Source organism: Musca domestica, unplaced genomic scaffold, assembly GCF_030504385.1.
Source record: "Musca domestica strain aabys unplaced genomic scaffold, Musca_domestica.polishedcontigs.V.1.1 12, whole genome shotgun sequence".
Lineage (NCBI taxonomy): Eukaryota > Metazoa > Arthropoda > Insecta > Diptera > Muscidae > Musca > Musca domestica.
The window spans coordinates 5,854,699-5,866,809 of NW_026712155.1; the positions used below are offsets into that span (position 1 = coordinate 5,854,699).

The window sequence follows — 12,111 nt, forward strand, 5'->3', positions numbered from 1 at the left end:
TTTTTCAAATTTCGTATTTAAAGTTCGTTATGGGTACTGCAGCCTATGACAAAAATTACTAATGCAGGATCACGTCTTCGTATTTTTTCGAAAGACTTTTTTGGAATTTTTTCATGTTCCTCTAAATTGTGGAAGATATTACATTTTCGGCCCGGCCGCACTTAGCTGCCTTTTTATTTGTTATTGTTTGTTTCGACATATTAGGGCACTTCCACTTCCAGTTGTAAATAAAATGCACCGAAAAAATTGCTTAACACAATTGCCAAAGTGGAATGGTGTAAAATGCAAACACATTCACAACGATTCAAATACCCAAACATCTCCTGCACCCATTTTACCCAACATAAAGATGGCGCTAGTAAGAAAGTATATTACAATCCTGAGGACATATTTTTAAAAATCTCTCTTCCTTTCATACAATTTTTAAAAACTTAAATATGAATTCTGATATTAAATTTGAGTCTTCCTTCGATTCCTTGACTTTGACGATTTACCATTTAGTTTGCCTACCTTTTACATTGTTCATTTTTTGCCACATCGTATAAATCCCATTGGGTAACTTATTTTTGAAATTGAAACTTCTCAATTTTGCTTTCTTTTATTCTTCTTCTTTCCATAATGAAGCTCATTAATTATAAGTTCTCAGGTCAAAACAACTTTGATAATTTCAACATTAAGATGGCGCTCTTTAGAGCATAAAAACAATGGCATTTCTATACTTTCTAAAACACATTTCCTTGAAAAATAATTTCGTATTCAAACACTGGTACTGTTGGGTTAAAACTATATAAAATTCGGTCCTCCGCCTGTCAAAATATGACATATTTGTATTTCCAGCGTTCGTCCAAATTGAAATCTAGATGGCGCTTGTCATGTGAGAGGACGATTCACATTTAATCGCAGTCTAAACATCCCAACCGTTTTAAACAGTAACAATCTAAATTTTTAATTATCCTACTTTGGGCGCTAACAGTACCTACATTTTTTTTATAGCTAGGTTTATATTTTCAAGAAAAAAAAAAAGAAATGATTATATTACCTACGAATGGTGGCCAACGTGGACTTCGAACATTAATTACTTTGAGGCATGTTAACTTAACTTTAGGGTCTTAATTATATTACTCACGGATGGCGCTCAACGTGGGCTTCGAACATTAATTACTCTGAGGCATGTCTTTATGAGCTTGATTATATTACTCACAAATGGCGCCCAACGTGGGCCTTGAATATTTTTGTTACTCTGAGATATATCAACTTTTTTATGGCCTTAATAGTGAACTGCTCACATTCCCACTCTCCATAGAAACCCCATTTTCATGTTCGGCCCATTGTGCATCCTTTACATTTGTATAAGATTAAGTGTTCCTCCGGCAGACAATAAAATGAATGGCAGATATGTGTTGTGCAACTTTCGACCGTGTTGGAGGCTGATGCACTGCATCGTCAATCTTTGGGCGACATAAAACATTGCATGAATATATTTCGATTTTCATGTGTACGTATGTGTACTTGTAAACAAAAATAAATACACATCCTGATAAACTCCCACTACCATAACTCTACTATCACAATTTAACTTATTCTTGCTTTCCCAGACCCTGTGGATGCGTGTTGGGTATTTTTTTTATATATCTAAGCTTCATGGTGTGTGTGTGTGGGCACACAATAATGGATAGACATATAATAAGGACTTTAGGCATTTTAATGATTGACTTGTAGAGATTGAAATCCTCATACAGCCCCTCGTTCCCCCAACACATACTTACAAATCCGACCAGGCGTATAGACAACCGTCCTCTTTCTATACGTAAAAAATTGTTCACAAAAAACCACCAAACATGCAAATCATACATCGAGCCAACAATTTGGCTCTATCAAATATTACAAAGTGCATTCAATGCATATTTTGTTGCATTCTATTACCTCCACTCACCCCCCGTCCCGCCCATCTCTTTGCCAGCAGTTGCAACGGCTTCTTCTGCTTGGCAAATACAAATAAGCTCAGAAAAGTTTAATTTTTTATAAACCACAAATCTATTCTCAGAGATAGATTTCGTTGTCGTTTCTGTATTTTTTTCGTTTTGTTTTGCTTTGCGATACAACGAATTTTATATGTCTAAAGGTTTTTTGTTTTATTTTTTGTTGTTGTTGATTTCTAATGATGGCTAAGTTGATGTGCATGGCGTTATTGGAGGACGACGTATGGGCTTATTGTTGAAAAGATGCATTAAAATCCGCAATGCAGCCAATATTGCATATTGCACTCATTTTGTGTTTTATTATTACCATCGCCCGCCAACACAACTACCGGCAGGACGATGAGTAGTAGAAAATTTTTATCCTTTTTCCACAAAAAAAAAGAAGAACGAAAAAAACTTTTACAGGGGGGCTTACGAAACCCCTGAAGTAGATAATGTGTAACATATGGGTGATTCCACGGAAAGATAATGAAATTGAAGCATGTAGATGGTATGTTTGAGGATTCTTTAAGGATATATAAGGGATTTTAAGGCATTACCAAAAAAAAAAAAAAACAGTTTTAAGTTCGTCCTGGATAGATACTCAAAAAAAGACAGGATTGAGACCCGGTAAAATATCAAATATTATGTTTTCTGATGTCAAAATATAATCTTCATCAGTTTTCTGGATTATAATCATTTATAATCCCCAATTTTAGCTCGGTTAAGGCTCAAATTATTTTGCCTAAAAACACATAGTTTAGTATTAAGTCCTGTTAAAAATGCAGTATCTTACCCGGATAAAAGTAAAATGAGTTTTTGTATTTTTTTTTCACGAGCACCATTCTAATGTCGACCATGGGAAAACGAATTCCCCCCCCCCCTCCAAAAAAAAAAAAATTACTAAATTTTATTTTATAAAGATTTATATAAAACAATTTTAAATCATTTAAGGTCCTACATGTATTCTGGTAAAGACCATCTTTATATGTATTTGCATGTCAGGTTTTTTTTCGACATCGTATAAATCCAATTTGGTAACTTATTTATTCGAATTGTAACTTCACAATTTTTACTTTCTCTCATTCTTCTTCTTTCCGTGCAAAAACTCAGTAATTTTAATTTCTCAGATCAAAAATATTTTGATTGATTTGATCATCATGAGAAGAAATCGACCTTCAACGTGGATAAAAGATTAGCCTTTTTAAAAACTTAAACTTAATAGCATGTAATGTTTTACAAAATAAGAGATCCGGCAATTTTTGATAAGGAAGTTTGAGTGCTTCAGACTCTTAGGCTGGAAATACACAAAGCGCATATTTGTCTGGCTTGAGTCATCGGCTGGCTTCTTCGTAGATGAACAAAGGAGCCTAGGGCCAAAATCGAATTAAATCAACCTAAAACTTTTTTGTTCATCTACGAAGAAGCCAGCCAAAAAAGCGCTTTATGTATTCCCACCTTTACAGTATAATTTAAATTTATATGTCCGCACTTCAAAAACATTCCTAAAAATCCATGAAAATATTGTTAATAACATAATTTTTTAACAATTCCAAATAACAGCTTTACGAGTCCTTATATATGACATAATTATAGTTGCTGTCTCAATCAGTCTCTTTCCCCACAGTAAATTGGATCAGAAAATATGGTAAAAATCTGCAAAAATACCTAAAGTGGCGCCCAACGTGGGGCTCTTCAAATGAAAATCTGCTATTGCGACTTCAGACTCAGTTCAAATAAAATTCAAAGAAATCACCAAAAGTTAGGTTTTTTCACTGCATTTCCAATAAAGGTCCATATACGAATTTAAATTCAATTAGCGAAGACATAAACCTCATACTTTGCACAGTGGTTAACAGGGTCATAACGTTAGGGCTACAGCTTTGAGAGTTTTTTGAGATATCGTGGTAATAAATACTCCCTGTCTCAATTTATCGGAATAAGAAACTAATATACTCTTCAATCTATCTGAAATGGCACCCAACGTAGTACTTCTTCTGTAAAGAACACAACTTAATTCAATCCCAAAAGAGACAAAAAAGTAAACTTTTTCAAAACACTTGCAAACAATGGGTTTCACATGATCATCAATTTAAAATTGGGTTACCTTAATTTTTAAGTGGCGCCCAACAAAAACTTTAAATGTGGAGATGCAATGAATAACCTTAATATCTTGATTATAGTTCACGTACCAAACAGTTTGAATCATAATTTAATATTTTATTATTCCCGGTATTAATTCGATCAGAAAATAGTGTTAAATATATATATATATATTCAAAAATGGCTGAAGTGGCGCCCAACGTGAATGTTAGTAAAATGTAAATTTTCTTTTATGACTTTAATCCTAGCTAAAATAGATTCCAAGAATACCACTAAAAACTACGAAAAACCATTGAATTTCGGTTGGCGCCCAATATAAAATTTTAGTTTTTTCGCGGTTTGTTAAAATTTTAAGTCGCGCCCAACAAGAATGCGCAAAATGAATAGTTATATATTCTTCTAAGTTTTATTAAAATAATCAATGAACAGCTATATTTTTTGAACAGTCATGCATGGCGCCCAACGCAGGGCTGATCAAACATAAAACTACTGTAAAGTCTGTCATAGTTTTAGTCTCAAAGAGCCATGGTCGAAATCCAACAGCTTCTCGTGCCTCAGAATCAATTCAACTAGGAAATATAGCTGTATATTTAAAATAACTGAAGTGGCGCCCAACGTGGGGCACAAGAAATCAGAAGGCTCTATGTGCCGGAATCAAAATCAGATAAGTTTTCGTTCCTTAAAATCTAATTAGATTAAAAAATATCGCTGTATATCTGAAATGGCGCCCAACATGGGGCACAGTAAATTAACATGTTCTAGGATTATGTTAACAAAACTATAAAAGATTCGAAAAGGTTTAAAAATATGTTAGATTTCCAAAATCCATACTGGATCCAAGAATCAGCACGTTTTTGGAACAACTATGTATGGCGCCCAACATGGGACAGATTAAGCTAATTCCCAGTTCAAGGTACACAAACGAGGTTTTTATGACTGGAAGTTGCCATAGACCTATCAAAAATATTTTCTGGCTTTAATAGAGGCATTTTTCTGAACAGACGCCAAGAAACAACAAAAAAATGCGGAAAATAAAAATAACCTTCCAATTGTCTCCGAAAATCGGCTTGCTAAAACAAGATATCCTCTTTTGCCAAGTGCTGAAAAGTTCATCAATGTCAGTGCCACCATATTGTGGAACCATCCACATCCTGCACATGTGGCTCCATAAAGGAATACAACTTGCGTTTATTAGCCTTGGTCTGCTACAAACAGATAATTGTAGTGGCTGGCTGGCTGTGTGGGGTTGGGCGTGTTTGGTGAGAGTGAGCATTTCGAACCACAATACTAGTAGTTGATGTGCGTGGTTGTATTAACAAAAAAATGGAGGATACTTAGGTGTAACCTCCTTTGGGATGAGCTGAGAAAGAGGGAAGAGAGGAGAAGGAGCTGGGGGTGCTTTAGGATAAGACCAATGGATTTTGTTTGTTATGAGTTTGATTTTGTGAAATTGAAAAAAGGAAACAAAACAAAGCTGAACTGCTTTAGATTTCCACCGGATATTCGTGTGTGTACGTGTGTGAGTGTGCGTGTTTGCCAGGCATATCCTTCAAAAAAGTTTCGTTCATGCACTTCTATGCAACAAATAAACCAACGGACGAGCGAGCGAACGAGCAAATGTTATAAATCGTATCCTTTTGGGCCGCTTTTGCCACAAGTGTTGGCAAATGCAACACATATGCATTTGATTTGGTATTGCTTCCTTTGGCAAATAAAGAAACTCCCGGGTGTGGGCGGTCATTGTGCATTCTGGCCAAGTGCAACGGATGGGCAGGATGTTTGTTTGTTTATTTTTGTTATTTGGAAAAAAATAGATGAGAGTCTCTATGCAAGTGTGCCATTGTGCATATGTGTGTGTGCGTGTGAGGGTCTTATGCACTTTGTATTTGGAATTTTGAGTATTATATTTTGGGGCCAACTGCAGGGTTTTTGGTTTTTTGGAGTCTTGGTTGGGTTACTTATCATTGATGGGCTTCTTCCTCGCCACTTGGAGAACTCGTTATGTTTGACTGGCCAAACAACCGCTTTTTTTTTGGTGCATTTCAGTCTTCTTTGGCGAAATGCATTACACAAAGCCACACACACACTCACGCTCACACTGATACGCAGCAATTGCATTTGCTGCATTGTCAATGTTCTACTTCAGACATCATTGGAGAAGGCGTTGTGTGTGAGTGTTTGGGGGCTGTGTTTTATTCCTTTGAATTAAATGGGGAGGCCGTGGACTGCCAGCTGCTGGTGTTGGCCATAGCTTGACTGGGCCATATTGCAATCATTTTTTGAGGTTACTTTTGATGCGCTGAGCGGCGCCGAGCTGTGGTGTGAGTCGTCAAAATGCAAACTTATAAAAATCGTTGTTTTGTCTGCGATTGCATTTTGGCTGGCTCTAGCTTGGCTTTGGCTTTAGCTTATGTTTGTTGTTTCGCATTCATAATTACATTTTGCCTCTGGAGTACATATGGCGGCGTACTTGCCAGTCCGCCAGCCCGCCTGGTTGCTTGCATTTAGACCGATTGTGAAAGAAACAATAAAGTTAAAGTAAAAGACAACGTTGGCGGCGCCTGCATTCTACTGGCACTACAGGCCCTTCTCTTCCTCCTCCTCCCCCCTCACACCCATCCCACATTCATTGAGAAAAAGAAATTTTGGGCTGGTCAGAGTGATGAGGATGTTATTAAACAACATTTTTTGCAAGTGGTTTGAGTAAGTCGCTCCCTCCCCACATCGCATCTCATTGAGTCCGAGAAAAAGAAGGAGGTGATGCATGTCGAGAAAGAAAATTAAATTGTATGCCATAAAGGATATTCCCAAAAGGATATATGCAATGCACTCCCAAAAAAAAAAAAAATAAAAACAAAAATCCTGTCAAGTCAAAAGTCTAGACGTTGTGTACATTCGGCGAGCGTTTTATAGAGAAAGTTGTTCCAAAAGTGCATGTTTTGTTTCTGCAACATTAAATACTTGAACAAGGCTCGCGCGGTTTTTTTTTGGGGGGATTATGAAAAAGGATATTATTTTTGTTTCTGAAGAATCCTTTGTTAGCGCACTCTCTAAACTAATAATTAAAATTTGGCTGGGTTAAAAATTAAGAAATAACATTGGGACTTACTTAGATTTGCAGAATTTTATTATTTGTAACAACAATGGAACTTACCTAGAAAAGAGAAAAAGAGAGAATTAATTTTTTAAGTTTTGTTAATAAATTATTTATTAACGTATTGACATTTTTTAAACATTTCAAGAATTTTTATTAAAATAATTTCCTAAGAACTTTGAAATTTTGTAAGAAACTTTTTAAAAATATTTAATAAATTATTTTAAGGAGGACTGTCGAATATACAATCTCGGATTTTATAATACATTTTTTCGCAGATTTTTCATAATTATTTTCCCAGGAACTATTAAAGCCACAATTTTTTACTATATTTCCTGAGGGAAGGTGGATTTTGGGCAAATATTTTATTAATAGTGAATTTTGAAGAATATTTTTTAAGAGTATTCGAGATTTGCTCAGGGCTCCCGGTGAAATTTCCATGAATACTTTTTTCAGGACTATTAAATCTTTTTTCCTGAATTTTTAAGGATATTTTTTATTGGATTTATAATCGTGAGTTTTGTAATTGTCCTTTAATAGGATAATAAGATTTATACTCGGGGACTTGTTGAGAATATTTATTCAAGGATTATTAGACTTAAACCAGGAATTTTTATGGACTACCAGGGTTATAACCTTAGATCGTTTTGAATGACTAACACGTTTATTATTTTGGCATTTTAGGATATTTTTTACTACTGCTAACAGAGGAATTTTAAAGGACTATGAGAGTTTTATGCATTCATTTTTTAATAATATTTTCTCATGTTCAGAAAGTCATTGCTACAGCTATGAGAGTCTTTACGGATATCATGATTATAGTTTATGTCTCAAACAACCGGAATCAGATTTTAATATAATTTTCAAAATGACTGAAATGGCGCCCAACGTGAATGTCTTCGATAACGAATTTAAACACAGCTCACATCAACCCTAAAAGAATCAACAAAAAGTAAATTATTTTTTCAATCAGTGGGTTTCAGTGGGCGGCCCATATAAAATTTGGTTTATTCCACGATTTACTTAATTTTTAAGTGGCGCCCAACAAAAACTTCAAAAAAATTTATGGTTCCTATTTCAAACAGTCTAGATCAGAATTTCCCAGATTTAGATCTAGATCTATTCCCAGCATTAATCCGATCAAAAATGGCTAAAATCTTTAAAAAAGTATTGAAGTGGCGCCCAACGTGCGGTTTGGTGAAATGTCAATGTTTTATAATCACTTTGAACCCATCTCAAAATGATTCCAAGGGAATCGCCAAAAAACCCACGGCTCTTCAAATAACTAGGTCTCGGTTGGCGTCCAATTTAAAACTGAAGTTTTTCCACGTTTCGCTTAAGTGACGCCCAACGAAAACTTTAAATGTGGAAGCACAACGAATAGGCTATATATCATGCCAACGGTTGTAATCTGAAACATCTGCATCAGAATTTAATATATTAACTTTCCCCTGTATTAATCCGATCAGAAAATATTGCTAAAATTTTCAAATATTGTTGAATTGGCGCCCGACATGCGGGTTTGTGAAATATTAATCTTATATAATCACTTTAGACCAATCTCAAAAAGATTCCAAGGGAATCACCAAAAAGCTCACGGCTCTTCAAACCATTGGGTTTCTGTTGGCGTCCAATTTAAAATTGGTTTGCTTAATTATGAAGTGGCGTCCAACAAAAACTTTGAATTTGGAAACGCAATGAGTATCCTTAATATCATAAGTACAGTCCATATCTCAAAAAGTCTGAATCAGATTTTAAAATATTATCTTTTTTTCTGTATTAATCCGAACAGAAAATATTGCTAAAATCTTCAAAAAATGGCTAAAGTGGCGCCCAACGTGAGGCTTGGTAAAATGTATATCTTCTCCAATTATTTTAAATTCAGATCAAACAGATTCCAAAGGAATCTTAAAAAAGCTCAAGGCTCTTCAAATCATTGAGTTTTTGTTCGCATCCGATATAAAATTGGGGTTATTGCTTATTTTTTTAAGTGGCGCCCAACAAAAGCTTTAAATATAAAGACTGTTTCAAACTGTTTATAAATTTGATATATTATCTTTCCACAGTGTTAATACGTTAAGAAAATATTACTAAAATCTTCATCAATAGCCGAAGTGGCACCCAACATGAAGTTTGGTGAAACCTAAATCTACTACTCTCACTTTAAACCAAACTCAAACAGATTCCAAATAATATGTTGTATATGTTTTCAGTACCCATATTCATCATTTTTTCGGAACATTTTAAAGGATTTTTAAGACTATATTTTAAGGACTGATAGAGTGATTTTGGAAATATTTTTAAGGATTTATCGATATATTTTTTATGGACTATTAAAAAATTTAAGCATTATTTGCGAATTTTTAAGGATTTATGGCAAATATTTTATTTTTTCAAGGAACACTTGTAGACTTCTATTAAATTTCTTAAAAAAGGGAAATGTTTTATTTTTGTAATAATGAGGACTAGCACCTATTTTTTTTGCTTTTTTTAAATTTTGAATTTTTTAAAAATGTAATTGTTTTTTTTAATCAATATCGACAATCAATTTTCTTTTTAAATATTTTTCAATAATGAATATTAAAACAATCTTTATTTAAATTATTCTAATTGTGTTCCAGATTTTTTTCGAGAAACTGACAGTTGATTTTTGGAGCGATATAATGTCGTCATTTTAGAGATTTCTATCCCAGTAGACAAAGCAACTCAGTATGTGTCCAATTTTTATTTAAAATAAAATACGTTTTTTTCATTCACCCTTCATTGAGGCGCAAGTTAAACGAAATACTGCCCCGGTCACCCTGTTTAACATGAATTTCACGTTCAATATTTTTGGCCCACAGAGAACACAAAATAGAATACTTGACATTGCTAATTACATTTAAAATCTGTACAGCTATAATACGTTGAAAATCCGTGGTATTATAAAATCTGGCATAATTTCTTTTCGCATAACCACGGGGCTCCTTTACCGCTCTATTTTCCACAATTCTTGAAAGATTCACAATGGATGCATTGAAAAACCTTTGGGGCAAATATACCAGCAGCAGAGATGGATTGGATTGGCACGATACCCATATGCGTCCCTGGCGATTTTCCTCAGACATTTCTGTCAATAAGCGATGTAAATCTGGGGGAGCTTCTGGTGGTAGATCTTCCGGCTTTTCAATGGTTTCACATTTAAAACCAATTATGCGATTTATTTTCAGGAATACACAAGGTCTGGCTTGGGCATAACCAAACTCCTCGGAAATGGAACAGTTTCCAAAATAGTTTTCCGGAATATCGCCATATTTCCTCAAGGAATTCTCTATGTGTTCCACAAATATTGAGACCTCATCTTCATTGTGGGGATTATAGAAAATATTCATTTCGGAGTTTATATTGGGTTCAAAGCTAAATCCTGGTTGTTTCAACGGCCATTTGGGTTTATCACGTGCCAGAGTTAGACGAAAGGATACATAGCAAAGAGTTGACAAAATTGCCAAACAGCTGTAGAATGCCAGAAAGAAGAGTAGTAGATATAGCCAACGTTTCGGTGTCCGACCCAAATAGGTTCCCGTTTCCAAATCGATTATATTTTTATTCCAAGTTCGGTGTTGTCTGACAATTTCTCCCTCCTCTTCGTGACGAAAACGTTTGCGCAAACGAAAGGGTTCTTCTGAATTAGACATTTAAATTTATGAATTTTGAAAAAAATGTTTGGTTTTTTTTGTTTTGGGTTTTTTCCAATGACAGACATCAAGGGGGAAGAGGTGCTGCCAAGGTTTGTTTTATGCCTACCTTGTTCCGACACTATAAGTTTCTTGAAAAAAGGCAGATTTTTTTTAGAAAGCCACCTTAGGAAAGAGCGGAAATAAAGGAGCTCATTTCACTCCCTCTCTCTCCTTCTCTCTCTTTCTCTCCCTCTCTCTCTCTCTCTCTCTTTGTTTTAAGCTTTCCTTGTTCAGAAAGAACATATTCGGGGACATTTTAAGTAACTTAGAAAAGAGCGGAAATGAAGGTGCCCATTTCTTTCTTTCTCCCTCTTCTCTTCCCTCTTCTGTCCAAAGAAACATTTTCGGGAGAGATATGAATGCTTAGGAAAGAGCAGATGAAAACTAAACCCATTCCCCTTTCTCTTCATCTCTTCTCGTCCATAAACCCAAATATCGTTTAAGGATTTTTTCAATGCCTGGCTTCGAAGATTGAAGGAAGATAACTAATTGTCGGACGGTGAAAAATATCATGAGAATTCTTTTTTAATAACTAAATGGTTACGAAAATTACTAATATGTATTAAATGTCGTTAAAAGCTATTTAACAAACAGATATAGCTAAAATTCTGAAATTTGGAGTGTGCGGATGGAAAATCGAACAAAAACGGCCTACAGGTACTAAATGTGCCGAAATGTACAAAATGCTGTGCGACGGCTAGGCTTGTAAAATTCGGATTATTTGTGAGTGTTTCTCAGGTGAATGTTAGATATTAGAAATTTAATACCCAAAAACTATTTTTTTAAGATGGCCTAAGGAATGGTAATGTTTCCTTTCCCCGAGACTCTAAATTCGCTTCCGTAAATATTTGAAAATTTGTTTCCTATGCCTCTTCAAGACTCTAAATATTACCTTGAAAGAAACCGCTGGAGCCAGCAGGAAACGGAAGAGAGACAAATAATTGTCACAACAACTTCGTCTAAACTCCACGTAGCCAAAAGAAGAAAAAACAACAACAACAAGTCATTGGGTACTTCAGCTAAAACAAGGAAACACTTTACCGTCACTGGTGTGTGTTAAATGACAACCTTAAACTATTCCAGTTTAACTGCCAAGCAAAAGCAAAAAAAAAAAACAGCTTTTGGTGGGTGGTGGGGGGTGGATGATAAAACTCTTTGCCCCCATAAATAACGCTTTGCCGAAAATTTCAATGTAAACTTCAAGGAATTACTTTGTTTTGTTTACAAAAACCAAAAACAC

At 34.9% G+C, this 12,111-nt stretch overlaps 1 protein-coding gene and 1 long non-coding RNA gene across 5 annotated transcripts in view; both read right to left on the reverse strand.

Moving 5' to 3' along the window:
* Window positions 1-12,111, reverse strand: part of LOC105262121 (homeobox protein prospero) — a 183,183-nt gene that overhangs the window by 68,792 nt on the left and 102,280 nt on the right. The gene's annotated exons all lie outside the window — the stretch shown is intronic.
* On the reverse strand, window positions 9,866-10,908 carry LOC109613521 (sodium/potassium-transporting ATPase subunit beta-1-like). Its single transcript, XM_020038449.2, has one exon. The coding sequence runs from the start codon at window positions 10,827-10,829 to the stop codon at window positions 9,909-9,911; it is 921 nt and encodes a 306-aa protein (XP_019894008.1). The 5' UTR covers window positions 10,830-10,908; the 3' UTR covers window positions 9,866-9,908.

Bases quoted from the DNA above. Each gene is read 5' to 3' on its own strand.
- LOC109613521 (XM_020038449.2), bottom strand. From the start codon at position 10,829: ATGTCTAATTCAGAAGAACCCTTTCGTTTGCGCAAACGTTTTCGTCAC.